Source organism: Taudactylus pleione, unplaced genomic scaffold (assembly GCF_031769625.1).
Source record: "Taudactylus pleione unplaced genomic scaffold, aTauple2 ptg001314l, whole genome shotgun sequence".
NCBI lineage: Eukaryota > Metazoa > Chordata > Amphibia > Anura > Myobatrachidae > Taudactylus > Taudactylus pleione.
The window spans coordinates 1088311-1112566 of record NW_028285714.1 but is presented as its reverse complement, the minus strand read 5'-3'; the positions used below and the strand labels follow the sequence as shown (position 1 = coordinate 1112566).

Genomic DNA, 24256 nt, shown 5'->3' with positions numbered 1-24256 from the left:
AGCCAGGAGGACAGAAGCTAAAGTCTGGTCGGGGAGCAGGTAGGGAGGGATGCAGAATGGGAGGTGGGAGGAGGGCCCCAAAAGCTTCACCAGTACAGTGAAAAGGTAAAATAATAATTTGTGTAGCAGTATATAATCTGAGTGCAGGGTGGGTAGCATTGGATGCCCTTGACTCATGGGCCTATATAAATTAATATTACACACAGGATGACTCATTTCTTAAAAAGCCCCTGATTGGCACAGGTGAGAAATATATACTGAGTGATGGACTATATGGGTGCTTCTATTGGCTTTACTGAAAATAAGTTGAAGAGATCTTTTCATGACAGCAAAATTGCAGGAACCAATCATGAACTTGTAGTGAAGTGTGACTCTACATTCGACTATTGCCATTCAGTGTCACATAAGTATATTTGCAGGAATGTAGTTTGTTTGGTGTGTCAGAATTAAAGTTAATGGTTTACAACAACATCACTGTCACTATTTGGTGAGTTACAGCCTTGATGCATTGCAACTATTCCTAAATGCCTGTGTCGGGTGTCTACAAATCTATACTGAAATTAGCAGTTCATTTTGTATGTACTTGGGTTTTTTGCCCTGTAATAAGGCTACAAAGCGCAGTTTACTATACTTATGCAGGAGAGAGCCCATCATAAAGAACTGCCAAACACAATCTGTCAAACTGTCAGTGATGCCATTGTGCTATATATTGATGGGCTGGCTCCTCTGCGCTAGACTGATTCTCACTCATCCTTATAATTAAAAAATCCTAAACTGCAGCCACTGCACTGCTCTGTGTTTAGCTCCCACTACAGTACTTGGTCAGCAGAAACACTTGCAAGCCCCGCAGAGAATGATTAACCTCTTTGTAACATTATTAGGCTAAAACATTGTAACTCATTTTTGTATGGGTTTTTTATTGAGTGTGTTTGTCGAGTTTTTTTATTATTTATACAACCTATTCTATGGATCCTTCATATTTTATTGTAATATATATATATATATATATATATATATATATATATATATGTATATATATATTTGTAGTACTGTGTGTATGCCACATGGATGGGATCTGGAAGGCAGGAGTCAGAGGCAGTTATTATAGAGGACACACGCCGCAGATCAGAGGCATATGGAATCTTTTATAGCATATTTTTTATAGGGGAAAATAGATACAGTAATTTCAAATTAAATGGGATGTTGCAGAGTCAGGAAAAGTCACTTTTTATACAGTATAGCCCTCCATCCTAATCAATGTAACGGCACTAGATCCTGTTTTATTAGCGTACAATAGGATGCTAGCTCATGCATGCTTTGCTCTGGATCATGAAACTTGTTTAATACAATGTTTTGTGCATTATCTTTTATTACCCATTATGACATTGATCACCTAATTTAGGGGCACATTTATCACTTTCTGAAATTCCTATGCTGTTGTGATGTGATAATATCTGCCAAAATTGCAAAGCAGACATGAATATCATTACCGTTATCACTCTGCTTTCAGGTACATACCCGACAAGTCTAAGGCGCTCGCTGAAAATAAAAGGCGGTGTGGAAGCCTGAAGATGACATTAACTACCGGAGCTTAGTAAATATGACACTATAGAGACCTCCTATATCTGCTGCAAAGCTTTCCTCCGTACATCCTGGGAATGTGTAATTTTTGCAGGTATTTCCCCAAAACTTCTGTTTTGGGGGGATTTCACAAAACATTTAATTGCTAAAATATACCCCCGATGTCTTATAGTTCCTGCAGACAAAATGAGCCCACATCAGCTACAGAGTGTTCAAAAAGTAGAGTGGAAATTGCCTGTTTAGTAGAACTGAGAATCGTACATGTGATATATTACATTTTGTTACGGTATGGAAAACTTTACAAATAAATATTTAGTTATCATTCTATTGTGGAAGCAAACTCTCTTCGAGCTACAGATTTTATTTTTATTGTTTTGTGAATGCAGCAAAGAATTACACACTAAACGCAAACTGTTTTAGTTGTGTAATTAAGAACGATCATTTCTGATATGGGAGTTAAAGTGCAGATATGCTAACAATTGAAAAATCAGTAAACAAAACAGAATTAAGAGTGGTACAGGACAGTACTGGGTTCAATGGTCGACATCAAGTTTACAGATAGAGTTCTTTAGACATACACATGAAATGGAGTAGTAAGATAAAATTAAATATAAAGATGTATAAGTTATGGGGCAGATGACAAATAACAAATTATCCAAATTTTGACAGGTCATTTTCTAAGTACAGTATATGAAAAACCAAAGGATAGCTAGAAAGGATATGTGATTGTAGGAAATGTGGAATGAGACCCACATTACAGAGCATGAAACACAAAATGTAATGAATGATGTATGATGGGTTTACTTTAGCTGAACATACAGTATGAGGACATGGATCCATACACCTACATGATATACTGTACGATGGATAGTGGGTGGATGCCTTTAACTGTTGAATTAATGGCTTCCCTGATGTGGTATTAGCTATACATCTTCTTCAAGGATATTCAGCAGCACGTAATAACAATTGATTAATTTTCTCCATCGCCAGCCTGCAATGAAGCAAAGTTTGTTTGTAACTAGTCTGCAAATGCATAAAAAATTAATACAAAGAGAACACATACTGTAGTAAAAGTTAGGGAGACAATGACATGATTAGTTTATCATCACCATTCTGAGTACAACAGAGCATAAACACTGAGATGCTTAGAACAACATAATATACCTATTTTAGTGGTTCTGAACTCTAAAGCTGGGTATACACTATATGTTATGTATACCCAGTGGCAGTACTATGTGATATAATGATGCATGATTTTATGAGATTTAATGATAAATCATTTTATATGGATGTAGTCAGTTTGACGACAGACGGGGTGCCAGCTGTTGAAATCCAGACTCGGGACTAAACATAGGCGTCGAAATACCAACGCCAGGTTAAATCCTGATGCCGGAATCATGATAGCCGCCATCCTGATCATAAGTACACCGGGCCGTCTCAGCTGTTAGCAGCGGGGGGAGGGTTAGGTTTAGGCACCATGGGAGGGTTAGGGTTAAGCTTTGGGGAGAGGTTAGGGTTAGACACCATTGGGATGGGATGGGTTAGGCACCACTGCGGGGGTTAGGGTTAGGCATTAAGGGGGGATGGTTAGTTTTAGGCACCAAGGGGGGAGTGTTAGGTTTAGGCACTAATGGGGAGGGTTAAGGATAGGGTGCAGGGTGGGGAGGGTTAGGGTGCAAGAAGGGAGGGTTAGGGTTAAGGGGAGAAGAGGGGATGATTACACTTACCTGACCCCTGTCAAGATACCGAGCATGGGGATGCTGCTGTCTACATTTTGACACCAGGGATCCCAACTGCCGGTATTTCATACCCAACCCGATGTGATGAATGACCTTCGCAATTGGGCGTTCACACTATGGACCTCATTCAGAGTCGGTCAAAGCGGCCGCACGGTCATACGCCACCGATGTTCGCTATACTGCACATGCGTAAAGTTCGCAATGCGCGTGCGCAAACTAGCCGCTACAATCAGAAATTTCTCTCTCCTTGAACACAGCCAGGTCGGTAGTTTGAGTGACAGATGGAGGCGTTTGTGGGTGGTAACAGGGGAAGGTGCTTGAAAACGGGGGAGTGGAGATCCGAACGCAGGCGTGCCTCATTATGCGAACAGCATTTTATCGGAGTGCATACGGATTATGGGAGTGCATAATTAACAAAGTAGCGTCATGGCACATGTGACATGGGAGGTTTTTACACAGACATGATCGTAGAGCTTAAGAGAGGGTATGGTCAACCTTAAGCTCTACGACCAGTGCCGATGGTTCCCGATGGTCTCGATTAATCCTTATATGCCCAGAGATGACGTGCAATGCGTACGAGAAGGGGGCATATTTTTTTGTCTTCCGACCGCTTCCTCCCCTTGGTCAGCCAACTACCGATCCGAACTTAGGGACGCAACTTGCGAGGGAATCATTTGAATATCCGGCCCCTTTTTCCGTACGACCGTGCGGCCGCTTCGACCGACTCTGAATGAGGTCCTATATGCTCTGTAAGATGTATCATTCCGCTCCGCATCAGAACAATATATTGTACAATATATCATAGTGTGTACAGCTTAATATTAATGCACAAGTGAGTTAATCTATTTTGCTTGGTCAGTAATTATCCCACCTGATTCCATACACAGAAATATTGAAAACATTTATTCAGTGAACTTGAGGATTGGAATTGAAAACCACTGACCTATTTCAGTTAGAGATGTAAGCAGACCCCCGTATTTTGATTTTGGCAAAACCACAATCAAATGTTATGGTTTTGGCAAAATCACCCTCAAGTGTTTTGGTTTTGCATTTCTTTAAAATTGATAGAAACATCTATAATCAATAATTTTAACATGTTTACATGCAATTCAATACCCAAGCTTCGGTTTTTAAATCCAAGTTCTGAACTTATAGGAAACTCGAGCTCGGAAAGTGATCTGAGTCAGGACTCGATTTGACACGGAACCCAAAAGTTTGGCTGTGTTCGGTTTTTAGAAAAACCCAACCACACATCTCTAATTTCAGTGTCCTATGGCTATATCATAGCCATCCTTTATTATTATTTATTATTATACTTTATATGGTGCCACAAGGGTTCCTTGGCACCTTACAAAGTACATAAACAAATGAGTGAACAAGAAAACAGTTACATACAGTATGAAACAATGCAGGACAAGGACATGGTTTATACACATTGCTGCACTAGCGATCATAACACTCAACAAGCAGCAGGGTGTAAGCAACCAAGTGTTAGGTGCCCTTCTGTGTAGTTAGGGAGTAGATGATGGTATAAGTAAGGGAAGGAGAAGCACATGAGGGAAGAAAGCCCTGCAAGTGAGAGCTTACATTCAAAAATAAGCAAATGCTTAGGCCACCATTGCTCCAATTAGGCATCCAGCAGGCATTGTGGCCAGCCCTCAGAAGATGGCTGAGCTTTTGCAAGCAAGATATACTTCAGCTTGCTTAAAGCTTGAAGGAGCAGACTGTCCTAGAGGGGACACACCGGCCCCTGAGTTCCAATCATAACTGGAAAATGTTTCCTATAAGGTGGGGAGACTGGAAACCCCTGAAGGAGCGGTGTGAAACAGCCTAGCATGACAAAGACCTCATGCGAATGAGAGGATATAGGGTCAACAATGAGCTGGTGTGAGTATGGGCGACATTGAAGCTGGGTTCTAGGCCATTAGGAAAGCTAAGGATGTGGGCACCTTATGACGTGTGACTGGGGAGTTTGGGAAGATTTGTGCATTTGGAAAAGGAGACTAACTGAGATTGTGATGGCGTGTGTAGAATTCTGAATGTGTGTGAGATGCTAATGAGGCTTGGGCAGCTCAAGTGGGCTAGCAGGAATGCAGGGATAATGTAGCTGGTGTGGCAAAAATGCATGGTGAAAACATTAGCTGCAAATGTGGCTGGTGTGGCAGGAAGGGAAGGGCTGTGGTGGTTGCATGTAAGCATGGGCCATTGTGGCTGTTGTGGTGGCAGGAAGGCAGGGTCCAATGTCACCGCAGGGAGGCAACCAAAATATGATTCTTATTTGCATAAATAAAACAACAGGGAGTGACAACACTGCAATGTTAGTGAGTGTACACTGACCACTGAGCTGTGCGACATTTGTACATCTGCGTGCGTCCGTTGGGAGCAGCCACGACATTTCCTCACACCAAGTGCCATTGTACTTTATCTGTGACTTTTTACATTTGTAAAACCAATTAATGTAGGGTTAAAGCCGCAGCATAGTGTCTCTTGTATACTGTAAGCAGGCCCCTTAAAAAGTGGGAGGCACATATAGAAACCATTGTAATTCCTACACCGTTCACCTGATTAGGATGTAATTACCCTCAAATTAATTCTGAAAGTCTGCAGTTAAAGCACATCTTGTTTGTTTCATTTCAAAGCCATTGTGGTGGTGAATAGAGGCCAAAATATGAAAATTCTGTCAATGTCCCAATATTTAAGCACCTGACTGTACAGGTTTTTGTTTGTTTTGTTTCTTTTAATGGGAGGCCCTGTAAAGAATAAATATGGTGTAAGCAATGAGTTTTTACCCAGTGGATTAGGACCCATAAATTATTTCCCAGGTTCTATATTATATGTACCTACTGACGTTTGAGATATGTTTACCACTGTTAAAAATGTACTAAGGGGTTATATTACCATTTACATACATTCCAATGTGTGGAACACACTACAGGAAAGTAAGTATGAATGGATACGGTAACACTAGGATCAACCATTTTCAGTGTCATAACCACTAATGTGGTTTACAAGCATTAACACCGAATGTAACGTGAACTTAAGTGGTACAAATACATTGTTGCCTAGTGCACTAAATTGGTGAGGGCCGGCTCTGACCATTCTCCTGGGCATTTGCCTGTGGCCAGTGTCTCTTTAGTACTCCCCTCAATGCTATATTCATTCTAACTCCCAAGGTAATAAGTTATGTTGCTTCGGGATTCCTTCTCATACCCTTGTTTTTGCGCAACTACTTTATTTACAAAGTGATCAAGAGATTATTAAGACCTCAGAAGAATTAAGAAGAAATTTTCTGGTCCCCTCCACACATAGAAGAGAGTCAGAACGTGTTCACACTAATAGTCTTGTGCATGTTTGCAAGGCTTTATAAAAGGAAAGTCTTATCATAGAGCAGTGGCGGGCTGGGCCGGGGGTCAGGGAGCCATGTGCCCCCCGGGCCGCAGCGTCATGCGGGCCACGGGCCGCGGGCAGTCTGTGTCAATGTGACACAGACTGCACCGCGTGTGTAGCGCTGACCAGACGGAGTTCGGTCAGCGCTACACAAGTGACAAACACACAGCTGCCAGCTCCGGCAGCTGTTTGTTTGTTTGTTTTGATCAGCAGCCAATGAGAGTCAGCAGCCAATGAGAGTCTGCTCCTGCAGTGGGCACTGACTGCCGCTGCACCCACTGCAGGAGCCGCTCCATCTTCCGGCTCCCGCAGTGGGCAATGGGAGAGGCGTCATGACGTCATATGACGTCTCTCCCATAATGCAGAGCGGCCCGGCCCGGGAAGGACTGACGGAGGAGCGGATGGTGACGGCGGGAGCGGGGATTCAGGTAAGTGGGGTTTTTTTTTTTTTTTTTTTACTACGTGTGTCTACTGGGGAGGGGGAGGGGGGAGGGGGCGGGCTGGCACTACAAGGGGGGAGACCACTACTGGGGCCACCACAAGGGGTGAACTACTACTAATGGGGGCAATACAAGGGGGGGACTACTACTACTGGGAGCACTACAAGGGGGGGGACTACTACTGGGGGCACTACAAGAGGGAGACCACTACTGGGGGTACTACATGGGGGAGATCACTACTGGGGGCACTACAGGGGGGCACTACAAGGGGGGACCACTACTGGGGATTATAACTGGGGGCACTTCAAGGGGGTGACTACAACTGGGGGGACTACTACTGGTGGCACTACAAGGGGGGGACTACTACTACAAGGGGGGGACTACTACTACTAAGGGCACTACAAGGGGAGGGGACAACTACTAGGGGCACTGCATAGGGGGGAGGGGACTACTACTAGGGGCACTACATATGGGGAGGGGACTACCACTGGGGGCACTGCATCGTGGGACCACTGCTGGGGGCTTTATAAAAAGGGCAATACTGGGGGTACTGCATAGGGGGGAGATTACAACTGGGGCCACTATTTAAGGGGCACTGCATAAGGGTTACCACTATTGGGGGCACTGCATGGGGTGTGGACTGCTACTGGGGGCACTATATAAGGAGCACTGCATAGGGGGTACCACTACTGGGGGCACTATATAAGGGGCTTACTACTGGGGGCATAAGGGTCACTGCACAGTGGGGACCACTACTGGGGGGCACTGTATAAGGGGCACTGCATAGGGGGGATCACTACTGGGGGCACTACTGCATCCTCTCCTGGGGCACAGGGGGGCACTGCATATGGGCACCACGACGGGGCTGTCCCTAATCTTTATTTTTACTTTACATTAATTCCATATGGCCAGCCTCCTCCCTGGAACACTTGAGAGGGGGGCACCATAGCACGCACATTCTTCGGGCACCCTGGCTACACGCTACTCCTCTGCCAGGGCCACCTGCATGCATTTGCCCCCAGGCTAAAAGTTGCCAGCCAGACCCTGTCATAGAGTCATGCTGTCTATATAAGAGACAGTGCTACTGTATGTTATGCGACACTGCCGCATTATAACCACATCTTATATATAAAATTCATTGGTCTGTTTGTTTGTTTGTTTGTTATGCATTCAGACACCCTTGCACCAACTGGGATGAAACCAACGCAGTGTGGTCCAGTTGGATCCAGGTCAGGTATTAGGGGGGCTAAGCTGGGCAGAAATTTGACCCAGGGCGCCTGTTCTGAGCCTTCCATTGGATGGATTTGGACGAAAACTTCACAGAGTGGTAACACTGGATCCCAGAACACATACTAAGAGATGGGGTCCCGGCCCGGCACTCCCTTGGGTATACTCTGAACAGAACTTTGACTCAAGAGCTTGTTCTGGGCCTTCCACCGGATGGACTTGGACGACAACATAAAAACTTATTAGGAAGATTAAACCTGGGCAATGCTGGGTACTTCAGCTAGTTATATTCAGAAGTATATTAAACTGATATGTACAGTACATGACATGTGACAGGCTACAATCTTACACAACATAAGTATTCTGTCTATTGGGATTGTAGAGACTCTTGAAAAAAAGATACTGTTGTATTGTCAAATACTTCTCACATTTTACAGGAGTGGTTAAATGAAATCTTGTAAACAAAGGACACTCTTCGTCAAACCAAACGGTAAGCATGTTAATTCATCTTTCACCCCACTAAATGTTTTAATTAAAATGTCACCAATAAAGTGTTTCAGGTAATTTTACACATTTAAAAAACTTGTTGGATATCTTGGCTGAGCTGTAATAGGTCACTAAGTATTTAATATTGTGAGCACTCCAAGTGGCCATCATATAAATGACTCTTTGGAAATGTAAAGTTGCAGCTTGATGACAAATCCAGAAAGGTGGGCAGTGTAATAACTGAAGAAATCTGGAACCATACAGTATGATTAGTAGATAGTAATGCTGTTGACAGTCAAAATGTCGACAGCATTATGTTGACAAGAGAATGCAGATTCTACTATAATGTGAGTTAAAACATTATAATCGTGTTGGCATTATAGTTTAAACATGATACTTGAGTATTTTAACAGTTATAATGCTGATATCATTAAAATGCTTTAAATCACATTACAACAGCGTCTGCATGCTCCTGTCAACAAAATGCTGGGAACATTTTGACTGTCAACAGCATTAATGTGGATAAAGTGACTGCTTCACTAAAGCTTAAGTTCAAGAATGAAAAGACTCATATTCTGACCCTTTCATATACTTCACCACCTTAAGCAAGTAATCACCAATGAGTTTTCTTTAATTTAGTGCAACTTAGACAATGAAAACAAAAATCTGTTTGCTAAGCGGTCCTGCATATTAGGGTTTTTGAATTGCTAGTAAGTAGCCTCAAATATCAGCAGTGTCGTCAGGTTTTTTTTATAGCCGATAAAGTTATCACATAAAATAGTATTAAGTTTTTGTTTTTTCTTGCAAAAACAAAAACACGTTACTGCTTCAGCAGAGAATCTTGTAGTTATAGAATGACATTCTCTGTTTATTTAGGAGCTCTCAGCTGCCACCTACAGTGACTGAAACAGCACTGCAGCTGCTAGTTGATGCTCCAGTTGTATTTTCTTATGTAAGCTGTAGTGTTGGGTGATCTATGTGAGCAGGCTTATTGAGCAGCAGTTTGTACAATGGCTATGAACACAATGGTTCCTCTTCAACAATCACACAGAAATCTGCATCTGTCACTGTTACCAAATTATACGTGCTGCAACCATCCACATTGGGTAATATGTGGATGAGACATAATGGGTTAGGGTCACTGAGAGGGGGTAGGCAGGTACATAGTACCAGGGCCTGTATAGGGGGTTGGGCTGGGCTGTCGAGGAGATGTGGCTGCACCACCAAGACAACGTCACCAACATGAACCACACCCCAGTACCTGGACCCGATAGATCTCCCGCCAGCCCTGATTATGGCACCAAGTAATGCAATCAGGGTAGTTTTAGACATTTTTCGTTTTCCTACCTGCTCAGTTTCTTCTGTGGCCTCAACAGCTGGATCCTCTGGAGCAGCTTCGTCTGGATGTGCCAGGTCGTCCTATAGTTTAATAAATATTTAACTTTAATAAAAAAAATACAAATCAATTGCCATATTGTGAAAACTAAGAGACGCTATTATTATGACTAATTGAGAAGCAAACAATTGCATACTAATAAAGGGAATTGAAGCCGGCAAAGGAGGCAAAAGCCTAGGATACATTGAACACACTCACTATATATTCTACTCAAGAAATAGAGCATCCATATTCCCTACCACAAACACTAGGGTCAATTTCATCACAGGGCAATTAACCCGAATGTGTTTTATGTTTGGGAGAAAACTATATAACCTGCAGAAAACACAAGCATGGGTAGAACATACAAACTCAATACAGAAAGGGAATATAACCCATAACCTAAGTGCTGTGAGGTGGCACTGCTAACAACGGTGCCACCATGCTGCCATATGCATGTCCTTTAATACTGTTTAACATAATTTAATAGTAATCACATCTTTGTTCCAAATCAACAGAAGTATTAAATGGATTATGTAAAAATTGTTAATACAGATACAGGGGCTGATCCTGAGGTGAGCACAGGCACAGTAGCAGCAACATCTTCTGCTGCAGCTGCAGCTGCATCTCTTGCCGCATCTGTGTCTTTATGCTAATGCCGCAATGGATTCTGTTCTCACTGGGATGCGCACTTGCAGCAGCGCTAAGCTGTCTCGTTGTATCTTTAGAAGCACGGACGGACTTACCATCGAAGCTTGACCAACCCTATGCAGGTGCCATTTTTCCATTTGAACATGGTGTCTGTCTTGTGTCAGTACTACTGCATTTTTAGACGCAGCAACACGCCCCCTTCTGCCTAAACACCTACTGTTACTTTCCCAGAATGCCCACTGAATCCAAGGCTCTCGTATCCACGTTTGTTCTGCGTCTCCCGGCAGTACATGTAGAGTTGCGTGATTTTGGCACTTATGCCCCCTTAGATCTGGAGAGGCGCAGATGTGTACTGTAAGAGCGTAATTGCATAATTGTCAACAGGCATAGGCTCAGTACAACTCAGACACATTCACTGACTTAAAACATTGGCCAACTGTGTGAGGTATCCACTGTATCCACCTCTGAGCACAGTATCTAAAAATATTGTGGTTTAAGCTAAAATAATGTGAAATCCATGTAACATATGTGATGTTCAGTTATTGGGGCTGAAGCACAGTTATTTGCATAAACAGTGTATTTTCCACCCATATGCTGAGCTGTACACATCCCACTTATATACTTGCTCCCATGTTTTTAACATAACAAAACCTCTTTAATACAGCAGAAATATATCTCTGTCTCGTATATGGAAAGAAAAATGTAACAAACACCTGAGCAATGAAGAAAGCACCTATCAGCTTCAGCTGTGCATCCACAAACAGCCAATCACATGTGGCTCGCTAGTGTGGGTGACCTTCATCACAATACACCTGAGGCTGACCTTCTGCAAATAATCCGGCTTACTCAGGCATGCTGTATATGCATCTGTTCACAATGACGCTCTTACAGTACACAGCCTCTCCAGATCTAAGGGGGCATAAGTGCTAAAATCACACAACTCTACATGTGTCCATGACATGCTACATAAATTGCTATACTGCCCATCCTCCACCTGTCCCATTGTGCTTTATCTGCCTTGCAACTATGATAGTTTCGGACTGGGTGTATTAATCTAGTATGATAAGCAAAGCACACATTCCCATAATCCCCCTTAATATGTACAATAATGGGTACCGGCTGACTTTCAATGTTGCTTATTCATAGTTCATTCTAATCCACCCATTTTAGCATAATACTAGTCTGCACATCCAGATTTCATAGCAGTTTCCCTCCTGTACCTGTTTTTCCAGCACAGACTTGTTTAACTGAAACCTCAAATTCCCACAGCCAGCTCCTAAGGAATAGGGAGTTTTCCTGCAGGATTTAATCATGACCTATTTTATGATCCTTGATCATGAATGCATTGTGCACTTGTTTCCACCCATAGAAACTAAAATAGACTATGCTGAATTGTATGTTTGCTTTTCCTCAAACAATATTTTTATTTGTTAGTCCAAAGATTTAGCCCTCCTGAATTCAGTGTATGGTTTGGAGGACCATATGAATATACTGCCAGTCATAGCAGTCTCTTATGTCCAACGCTGCATATCTGGCATAGACATACTGTATGTTTATTTTTTTTATTGGGATTATTTCATAAAAAGAGGAAAACGTAATAAAAGGGAGTATAAATCACACCATATTCTGTAAAAGTGAGCAATGGTGATTTTTTTTTTTTGCAATGAACAGTAACATTTTTAAAAGTGTAAACTAAATTTCAACTGAATTCTATTCAAAACATTGTTTAATAATTAGTTAATGAAATAAAACATGATGTTCACATCAAAAAACATGTATTAGTTTCTCCATCAAAAATAGAAAGTTCTTCCAAGAATCTTATTGATGAACACCACTTTTATTATGCATCATTGTTTTTTGCATTATTTTTTAAGTTTTGTATCTTTGTAACTGCATTGTATTCCACAAAATTGAGTAATCTATAACAAAACCATTAGTAAACATTATTAATGTATTATTATTACATTTTATCTTAATGCTTACATTGTGCACATTTTTACACTCAAAGTAACTTCTGAAATAATATTCATCGAAAATACTCTTTTAAGCGTTTTTGGCTGTACCAGGTGATCATCAAGTGAACATTTGGTGCTCACAATAAATAAGTGTATTATAAGTTCAGCATGGCCTAGGACATTATATACTGTTACTGTTCCTCAACAAGCTACTGTACTAAAACTGTACTTTATATCAGGAATGTACAACATATTTTGGTCTGATGGCCACATTGGGTGATTTTAGCGAACAAAATGGAATTTCTTCTTCCAACTACTCCCTCGTAACACTTCATCTTTAATAACACATTTACTCCATCACCTCTGAAGAAACATATATCTTCTTCATCCTTTCCCTGTACTAGTACAGTGTCCCAACATCCCTGTATCTGTCTTGAGGTCTTATCCAGCCCTGGACCAAGTTTGTGCATGAATGCATGACTGATCTGGTGTAACTTTATTTAATAGGGACTGCTGCTTAAGTGTGGCAAGGAAAACATCATTGCAACCTTTTATCTGTAGAAAAAAAGTGCAATATACCTGTGTTTCTAACTATATATAATTTATATAGCTTTTTCACATCTAATTTTATGTAAAAAAAAAAAAAAGCTAAGAATTTTGTAGTCTGATGTCATGTAATTGAAGGTTCTATATACATTTTCATTCCTATGTTGTGAGTAGAATTGTATTGAACTTAGAGAGACAATTTCAGTTTTATATATATGAAGCGATTATTCTGTAAACACATTACAAATTGTGTAGCACTGAAATGACTGTCACCCAATGAACTGCTCCAACACTGCTCTCTAGTGACAACACCGAGGATCTTCTCTCTGTTTTAAATGTTGCTCTCAAGAATTACCAGTTATCTTGAAGAGCAGGAAAGAGATTGTTTATCTTGCATATTCTAGTATGTGTTCTCTTTGCAGAGAAATTACTAAAGAAATATTAGAGAAAATACTACTGAATGTTGAGATAGATCGCAATTTCTTAAAATATCTTTTTTTAGTATTATGCTGGCCACACACATGGCGATGCGCACACGATCAGCCGATGTGTACGATCGATTTGTGTACGATTTCCCTTGAAACTCTCCCCGACAGCTCTGCACACGATCTCCACACGATCTGCACACAATTTGGTGTCCAATCTTCATATGATCTCTCTTGCATCCATACTTTCACAGTTCATCGTGTCCTAGATTGTCAGATCTGCCCTACTGCACGGCAGATCTGACGATGCGATGTGCGACCCGCGGGGACGCGCATCGCATCGTGATCGTGAGTGGGGACTCACAATTTACTGATCATTTGGCCATAGTTTACACGATCTGTCGTTCCAAATGTGTTGGAATCGGCCAGATCGGGTAAAATATCGCTATGTGTGTGGCCAGCTTTAGTCATAGTGATAATAAAAATAGTAATACAAATAATAATAGTGATTTTATCTAATCACATGTTCCATAATTGTATAATTTTTCACTATGAAACCTATCCTCATATTGTATGAGGATAGGTTTCATAGATAGGATTATCTAGTACATTTAATATTAGGAACAAAAGTTATTAACTGCAATTCAGTCATTTATCCCAGATCTTTGTTAGTCCCAACCATCCACTTAAGAAGCAGAAAAGTGGCACTTGCAGGACAGGATTTGTCGGAACCATATATAACCCCGCAGGGCCGGATTAAGGTCTGTGGGGGCCCCTGGGCAACAAACATGTGGGGGCCCCTATTAAATGTGACAAACTGGGGGTATGCGCAATGGGGACCATATGCAGAGCCCCCTGTAGAGTCAGTGCCCACAATGGTTGTGCCCCGTATGCAGTGCACCCAGTAGTAGTGCCCCTTATGCAGTGTCCCCTATGTAATACTCCCATTAGTAGTGCCCCCTGTAGTAGTGCCCTCTGTATAAATGCCCCCAGTAGTAATACCCCTGTAGCTATGCCCCAAATAGTAATGCCCCCCAGTAGTAATTGGGCGTGTGCCCAATAGTAATGCCCTAGTAGTAATGCCCCCTGTATAAATCCCTCAGTAGTAATACCTATGTAGTTGTGCCCCCAATAGTAATGCCCCCAGTAGTCATTCCCCCTTTAGTAGAGCCCTCTGTAGAAATGCCCCCAGTAGTAATGCCCCTCTATTAGTGCCCCCAATACTAATGCTCCCTCTCTAGTAGAGCCCCCAATAGTAATGCCCCCTGATTAATGCCCCCAGTAGTAATGCCTCCCCCTCCGAGTAATGCCTCCCCCTCGAGTAATGCCCCCAGTAGCAATTCCCCCCCAGTAATGCCCCCAGTATTAATGCCCCCCCAGTAATGCCTCCCCCCTCCCCGAGTAATGTCCCCCACCAGTAATGCCCCCAGTAGGCTGCTTGCACTAAAAAAATTAAAATAAAGCTCATACTTACCTTAAGCTAAGCCCCGCATCCGCTGCAGTCCGCTCGGCTGCTCCTCTGCACTATGTCATGACGTCTCTGCCATAGTGCACAGCGTGAGCCGGAAGCTGGAGCTCACGTGAGCTCAAGCCTCCGACTCAGGCTGCCGCTGCGGGGAGGGAGCCGGGCGCCCGCTGGTTAGAGCGGGCACCTGGTAAATGGAGCGTCCCTGCGGTGCCGGGATTAGGTTGGCCAGAGGAGGTGGAACTGGCTCCGTCTCCTCCGGTCCACTTTAACCCCGATGGGTGTGGGGGCCCTTAACATATGGGGGCCCAGGGACGATCGTCCCTGTCGCCCCCCCGTTAATCCGGCCCTGTAACCCCGGGACTATGGTGGCACTCTGTCTCTTGTTTTATAATTTTCTACAATGGTGTTGAGCATAAGGGGTTTATTCATAAGTGGGTGTCCTAATGTTAGGCTGTGATTGCAATGTGAATGTAAACATTTACATATCACCGCTGATATTAGCAACTGCACTGCGTGCGTATAAGCATAATAGCAATCCATAGTGAATCAGGCCCTCTGTAACTCCTGCTGCCAGGTAGTACCTAAGATTTCATAGTCCACAAAGGGAACATATCTGTGCCACAATGTACAGTATATACAGTAAGTATGACACAATTTTGCTACTTTCTTGCACTTAGATTTTAGGGGTGTATTAACTAAAGAGTGAGTTTTTAGAAGTGGAGTTGTTGCCCATAGCAACCAATCAGATTCTACTTATCATTTATCTAGCACCTTCTAGAAGATAATAGCTAGAATCTGATTGGTTGCCATGGGTAACATCTCCACTTCTAAAAACCTGCACTTTGTAAATATACCCCTTATAGTCTTGTGTTATTTTTCTAATGACGGACGACATAGAGGATATAAACATATTCATGATAAAGACACTTTGCTTTAATACTATGGACAAGACCTCTATGAACAGTGTACAGTATGTAGAACCAGGTCACAAAATGAAGTACCTTTTTTACAACACCGGCGGAAGTTACCACATTTTCTGCTCCTTCTACAGTCTTTGTAGCTACTTGGTTCACGCCTGTCACCACTGCTCCTCCCACCACGTTGGCCTGCTCTTTGGTTTTCTCAGCCACTACAAATGACAACAAAAGCAATGGCGAGTAAATATTTTAACAATGACTTCCTTTCCACACAGCAGGCTTTTTCCTTTCAAACTGATGTTTTGACTATTGCCGATTTCCCTCACTGCTCCGTGAGTGTCGTCTTAAACAACATCATCTTTAAATAGCATAGTAAGGAGGTAGAAATAGTGACATGACATATATAATACGTAAAGCGTGGTACAATGATTCCATTATTCCAACTGCGCATGGCTGTGAGCGCCAACATATCCAATGCAATAATTGTACATACTAAATTAAGTACATTTATGTATATAATGGTTGTCCAGTTAGCAGGCTACGCATGTGTCATTAATTCTTTTTCTCTACTAATGCTTTAATAGTACACAGGCCATGAATAGACAGTATAATTATAACGTGGGCTATGCCATTAAAAAATCAACAGTTATTTTTAGAAATGGCATTTAGTACAAATTTAAAATATCCTAAGATCATTGGGACACAGAAAGTAAAATGGTGAACAGATATATACTACATCTGCTTCTACAAGATGAAAGGACACATTCAACTAAGAGTATTGTTATTAAGCTGGAAAAATTAAAACATTTAAACAGTCATCATTAATTAACCGTTGTTGCTAAAGTACTGTGGGCCTTATTTATCAATGAGCGTTATCATTCACAACTAGTGATAAACTTGTTGCGTATGATAAATGATGCTCCAGCCAATCAGATCCCAACTGTCATTTTTCAAACAGATGACAGATGGGAGCTGATTGGCTGGAACACCGTTATCACACGCAACATGTTTTATCACTCGTTGTGAATGATGAAACGTGTTGATCAATGAGCCCCTGTATTTGCTGTTTTTAAAATACGTTCTGTAGAATTAGTACTAAGGCCCATCTCTAATAAATAAAAGTCTTTAATTAATAAAACACTTTTTAGGCTCACACAGCTTGCAACAGATCAGCAACACCCGAGGTTAGTGTTGTAAAAGGCCAGGTGATTTGTCTGACTTACCTGTGTTGACACTGTGCACCACACCTTCTTTAGTTTTGGTACCTACGGTAAGAAATGGAGATAATATGTCATATGATAATATGTGTAAGATTACAAAATATTTCAGATTGCATTTAATTGGAGATTCAGTATAAATAGCAAGAGACAGTTACTTAACTTGAAATACCCATTAAGGGATAAATTTACTAAAGTGAGAGTTTTTAGAAGTGAGTTTTAAAAGTGATGTTGCTCATAGCAACCAATCAGATTCTAGCTATTATCATCTAGAAGGTGCTAGTTAAATGTTAAGTAGAATCTGGTTAACACCTATATCCCATCCATTTAAATCAGTGAAATAGTAGATAAAAGCATTGGTCATTTATTGATTTTTTTCCTTATGTTATGTTATTATGCAATGGGTGATTGGTGCAGCCGCACAGAGCGCACTGCTCTGTGGGCATCGCCGTCACCACCCCACGGGCCTTGGTCCTGGCTAGCAGGATGCCCGATGATTATAGGCTAGACATACACATATACGGTATAAGAATTACACAGTGTCCAGGAATTTGTCATCTGTTTTATTTGGGAGATTCAGGTGCAGTTAAATTTGCAAACACTTTTGGCTTTGGTGTCACACAGAATTGACAATTATAGAGTTAAATATAAAGAAAACTAAACATTTAGGCCTTTCCTGCATTCATTGCATACATAATATATATTAGGACCATGCTTCATTTGATGACTTGGTTACTCCTTGCATTTGAACTTCTTAGCAATAATACATATGTTCAGGGATATGGAAATTATTTAGGAGGAATTTGTAACATACCTGCCTCCTTTTCACTACTCCCCTTTCCAATATCCTGGAGATGAGGTCCAGGAGGCAAGTGCAGGGTACTGACATAATATGCATCACCATGTCGCCCACCCTCCCCCTTTCCCACTGCATAATGCTGTTATTAGAAGCATGTACAGCTCAGAACTAGGGAGGCCAATCCTGGGCCATTTTTTCAATCCCAGGATTTGGGATTGAAAAACGCTCAATCCTGTGATTCCCGGGATCCTGGGATTGAACTGGTGGTGGCACTGGCAGGCAGCAGCAGGACTCAGTGGCTTCACTCTCCTCGAATCCCTCAGTCTTTATCTCTCTGCCCCCTCTGTTTCTCAGTCCTTATCTCTCTCTCCCTCTCTGTCCCTCAGTACTTATCTCTCTGCCCCCTCTGTTTCTCATTAGTTATCTCTCCCCCCTTATCCCTCAGTCCTTATCTCTCTGCCCCCTCTGTTTCTCAGTCCTTATCTCTTTCTCCCTCTCTGTCCCTCAGTCCTTATCTCTCTGCCCCCGCTGTTTATCAGTCCTTATCTCTCCCCCCTCATCCCTCAGTCCTTATCTCTCTGCCCTCGCTGTTTATCAGTCCTTATCTCTCTCCCCCTCCCTGTCCCTCAGTCCTTATTTCTCTCCCCCCTCTGTCTCTCAGTCCTTATCTCTCCCCCTCATCCCTCAGTCCCTATCTCTATCTCTCCCCCCAGCCCCGGTCCTTATATCTCTCTTGCCCACCATCCCCACCCCCCAAGTACCGGCCTCCTCTTGTGTGCTCCTCTCTCCATGGCGGAATGGGTTGGCTCCCTCTGTAATGATACATGTGGCTACCCAGCTAAGCAGCAGACAGTCCTCCTATGCCGAGGCTTAAGTGTGGTGCGGGCTGGCACGGCTGGCGTTGGGCTGCGCAGTGTGACCTCTGATGTCATGTCACATTGCACACAGCTCGACAGCCAGGGCAGGGGCAACTGGGCACTGTCTGAGCCATCTGCTGCAGGTGCTCATCACTGCCCGGCAATAAAAAATAAAAAAGCACATCCGCTGACTAATCCTGTAATCCTGGGATTGGAAGCTCCAATCCCGGGATTCAAATCTTGACAATTTTAGGCCAAAATCCCTGGATCCCGCCAATCCCAATCCCAGGATTGGACACCCTACTCAGAACCATGATTACACAATTTGCCATGAGTTGCATAATCACAAATCCCCTGCTCACATCATTGATGAAGTGGGCCGGATCTGGGAGGGTGGTCTACTCACCTGGGAGTCCAGGAGAACTCCCCGAAATTCCAGGAGAGTAGGTAAGTATGATATGTACATACACATACACACACACACACACACACACACACACAAATGGTACAAAACTCAGTGGAACTGGCTCCTGTCTCTTGTCATACTGATCTTGCTGCTAACCTGTGTTCTTGCTGCATTTGCAGTGTAATCCTAGGAAGTTAATGCAGCATCTTCCTCACATTAAGAGGCATCATATTGTACCATTAGTGTATATAGTATTGCTCTATCTGTGTAAATTACATGCGTGTGCGTGCGTGCATATATGTGTGCAAGACATATAGACCTGACAGGGAAGTGCCATGGTGATCTCTCCTTTCTGAAAGCAGTAAAGTGCTGTTTTAAGCTGCAAGCAGATAAAAATCAAGGACCGCTATAACTAAAATGCAAGTTGCATCTTATAAAGAACTAAAAGCAGTCACGTATAGAGATACATGGCACATCCACTATCACTAGATTTTTTAGATCAAACTATACCAGAGATAAAGCATTGATAATGGGGACCTACTACTTTTTTGTGCTGACCACCACAGTGAAATCCAGGTTAAGCCCATGTAGTCAGGTATGCTATGTAGGACACCATTAGCATCTAGGGTGCATACTTTCAATCATGGTGTTTTTATTCAGAGTGTTTAAAGGCAGCCCAAACTAAATGGAAAGCAATAATCTAGATATATCTGTCTACATGTCACAGTAATGTGGGTAATCTATCACTATGTTACATAACACCTGTCCAAAGTAGCAGTGGGTGGTGTCACGGGCGTAACCAATTTCTAGTTTTGGCACACATACTGTGTATGATCTTGTCTGTACTGGATCTGCCCTATATTGCTGTATTTTCCCAGTATAATCAGTGTTTCTGTAGGTGTGGGGATAATTGACTGGAGCAGGGCATGTTAGCCGCACCCAACCTCTGCAGTGCTGTGTTCTGTAGATGGACATCAAGACGGCACAGACAGCTTGTTCCATCGTGTCTTACAGAAACTTTGACACACATTGGTTCTGGCTTTCAGTGAAAATTATATCAGATGAGCACTGAAAAAAATGCATTTTTAGATATCAATATGATGATGAAATCCCCTGATTTATAATGAGGATTACTATATGTAAAATCTAGTAGGAAGCACACCAGAATTCAACATCCAACAATATTTATAACACAGGTTCCACTGACTCTTACTTTGCCAGAAGCATGTATGCTTACAAGTATACTGCATTCTGGAGGCTAAAGACAAGTGGTTTATTTTATATAACAATCTATGCCAGGCCTTTCATTTTTATATTCAGGGCTTGTCCTTGTCATTTATGCTACATATATTTAATAAATAATAATGGGACCGTATAAAGTTGTAGACCTTTGTAGTCTCCCTCACCACATTTGACAAACAGACTTCTTAGAGCATTGAGAATACAGCTGAGAATCATTTTAGTATTTGCACAAACTTCCAAATTTTGAAAAGACTACTTGTAATGTGTTTTCTAATAAACATTAATAATTAATACAATGTGGTTGGATAGCTGGTATTGTCTGTAATGGTGACTTACAGTAATTTAGAATGGATATACTGAGTCATTTCTGCACTGTTGCTTTTTTTTTTTTCTTAATTCTGCAAATAATTCAAGGACTCTTGATATCATCATTCATGTTACATTGTTCTTGGATCCAATGTAGTTGGCTAGCCTGTTGTACTCCTATGCTAGGCCTTTAGGATAACAATAGGACTGTAAAGGCCCAATGCATAACTAACTCTAGTATTGCCATGTCATGCCATAAGGGATAGACTCGGCATCAGCTGCAGGAATGGTAATAATGTAGAATGTTTTGCTGTTTGACCATGATATATAAGAATATGTTTTGTATTTTCCTATGTAACTTTGATCAGCGACATGAATTACATTTTGACCCTTTCACTTGTTTATTTTTGACATAATCATCGGTAGGTGCAAGTAACTACTTGTGAAAGAGACGTGTGTGTCTATTAAATGAAAAATAGGATGACTATGAGCCCACCATGGTATAGCACATAGTATTAGTTTAGAAAAGAGATATTTATATGTCTTGTTTCACATTTATATTTACTACATTACCAAAAGTTTACTTTAGATCAATTTACATTTTATCAGCAAACCAATCAGCAGACATATTTTCAAAGCAGTTGTTTATATTAAAATTCATATAAATTAGCATAATACACATCATATACATAGTATACTTAAATATCCAAATTAAACATGTAATACTTTATCAATATGTTTCCACTTTAAAAAATGGCGGACAGATGAGCAGTAAAAATGCTCTTATGTTTTCTGTTATTCTAAAGACTTCCTGACTTTTGGTGGACGTGACATTACAGGGATTATTATGGAGGCCTGGTATAATTCTGGCAACAGTCTTATTGAAGAACTGGAAATGTCAGGCACAAATTGGTCTGTGGTATATATTTATGTAACCCCCCTTCAGTCACTGACTTTGGTTTAGAGACACTGATAACCTTTGAACATAGAGTGCTCCCGGGTCTGATGGGGTGATTTGTTCTTCTGATGACCATTAAAATGTGTTGAATGTGATCTCATGTGCTCAGATGAGGGTGGTGTATTCGTGTATTCTAAGCCAGCAGTTGAAATAAATCTAATAATAATGTTACTGCAGTGTACCTGACACACCCAGCTTAACTCACAGCAGTCATTGTTTTCTGTCTGCCACTCCCTACAACAGATGGAAACCTGCCTAGGTCCTTAAGTCCTTAGCTACGTGTAGAGCTGTCACAAGGCTTTGTAGCAATATAGTTAATAAATATAATATTGAGAGGTTTGAAAGCGTACTTAGTAATAAACTTAAAGGCAGACATGAGAACTGCATGTGTTTGTTTGTATATGTGTATATGTATATATATATATATATATATATATATATATATATCTCTACAGCACAGAGGTTTTGTATACCTTGTATTGTGCATAAACAATACAAAACTGTATATGTTGGCTATTTATTAATACTAAATTAATCCATTGAATTTTAAAAAATTTTATTTTCCCCTTTGCCTTATTGTATGAAGAATATCCACAGTTATAACATCCAGTCAATGCAATAAAATAACTTTCGTACATGTGTTTTAGTGAAAAATGATCTGGGACGTCCTTGAAAAAGATAATCAGCACTTTGGACAGCTCACAATTGAATTGATTCTAGACCACTCACTTATGGCTTATCCAGTAAGATGTGTGCTTTAACATGAAACGGCTCTCTGATTGATCTGGAGATTTAATCTATTTATTTTTCCTGAGTGTCTGCAATAATCTCCCAACAGCATGACGATGGTAGGAATAGCTGACTAGAGATACCAGCACAGTCATTAACCTTTGTTCACCTACTATACAGTAACACAGTTGGCTAATCAATATGATATCAAGTATATTTATACATCTATTGTGCTTTTATGTACAAAATGTATCATTATACAGAGTGATTGTCTTCCTTTACATACAATACAATGTGTCTCAAACCTTTTTTTTTACATATCCTGAATGCATTGAACATTATTTCAATTCTAATTTACAACAGTGAAGGAATATACATGACTAATAATAAAGTTGTGGAATTATTTCAGCATAGTATTACTTTATGGTACAGTTATTTTATTCTTCTTAGTTTGTTTGTGGTATAGTAGCTTTATTAAAAATGTATGTTTTAAAAGTACAGAAAACCAGAGAAATCCAAGGTCACAATTTGTAATTGAACACTTCACTATGCCAAATACTTAGAACCGAGACAATGTCAATGCAGATTAATAATATCAATGTTGAAATCTACTAGTATTATACAGTATTAAGGATGAACTATGGGTTGGACAGGGCAGGGCAGGTTTCAGCAAGTGTTAACAGGGAATATCCCTAGTGTGGGAAATGTAAATTCTGCACATGTAGTATGTTTTGTTTTGTTCTTCATTATCCAAACTTGTATTCACTCACCTACATACATCACGCCCTCCTTGGTCTTTTCTGCAGCCTCTGTCACACCCTGCTTGGTTTTCTCTGCAGCAGCCACCACGCCTTCCTTTGCTATTGAGAAACCTTTCTTAAAGACATCCATGCTAGCTTTTGATATGCAGTAAAGTTTAAGGGACTCCTTAGCCGATGATCTGCTGATCCTCAGTAGAGTGGTGGTAGTGTGATAGTTTTCAGAGCTTTCCCTAGCTTCTTATCAAATTGCTGCACTGCAGTCTGTCCAATGACCACGAGTATCCTACTCTAAAATATTCATGATGTGTGTTAGAATGGGACAGTTAGGGGGGACGGGGCCTTGAGAGGAGGAGGAAGGGATGGATGAGTGCAAAATGACGGGAGGAGGGAGATCTATAGATGCAAAGGACCACTGGAAAATTTCCAGCTCCATCCAGAGTTAGAGATTTGCTGTGCTGCAGTATGATACTCTCATTCAAGGACAAGCAGCTGATGCAGGGAGAGATGCTGTACAAGCATAAGCTCTGTCCTGGAGATTCAGTCTGCATGTAATCTTATGCAGAAATGATTTCATTTAACCTTTTATATTCATCATTGCGTTAGAATTTAAGAAAAAAGTTCAGCATTAATTTGCTCAATATCTAACGCCAGTGTAATGTTTTATACTATATGTATAAGAGACACTAAGGGACATTAACTGTGGGAAAACTGTTTATTAAATTATAATAAAGTACAGGTAGAAAGACATCTGCTTGTGCCACCTGTTTGAGTTATGCAGCTGCAA

General features: G+C 41.2%; 1 protein-coding gene across 1 annotated transcript; it reads right to left on the bottom strand.

The window, feature by feature from the left end:
* Positions 1-1926: 1926 nt before the first annotated feature.
* On the bottom strand, positions 1927-23763 carry SNCG (synuclein gamma). The gene is made up of 5 exons (XM_088463044.1): positions 23482-23763; positions 17421-17462; positions 16282-16409; positions 10208-10279; positions 1927-2572 (listed from the first exon to the last, which is right to left on the bottom strand). The coding sequence occupies exons 1-5, from the start codon at positions 23600-23602 to the stop codon at positions 2552-2554; spliced, it is 384 nt and encodes a 127-aa protein (XP_088319170.1). The 5' UTR covers positions 23603-23763; the 3' UTR covers positions 1927-2551.
* Between the last annotated feature and the right edge of the window lie 493 nt (positions 23764-24256).

Excerpts from the sequence above, each read along its gene's own strand:
- SNCG (XM_088463044.1), bottom strand. The coding sequence starts at position 23,602 with ATGGATGTCTTTAAGAAAGGTTTCTCAATAGCAAAGGAAGGCGTGGTG. Across the intron at positions 17,463-23,481 it reads GGAGGGCGTGATGTATGTAG|GTACCAAAACTAAAGAAGGT; the intron begins GTGAGTGAATAC and ends TTCTTACCGTAG. Across the intron at positions 2,573-10,207 it reads CCACAGAAGAAACTGAGCAG|GCTGGCGATGGAGAAAATTA; the intron begins GTAGGAAAACGA and ends GCTTCATTGCAG.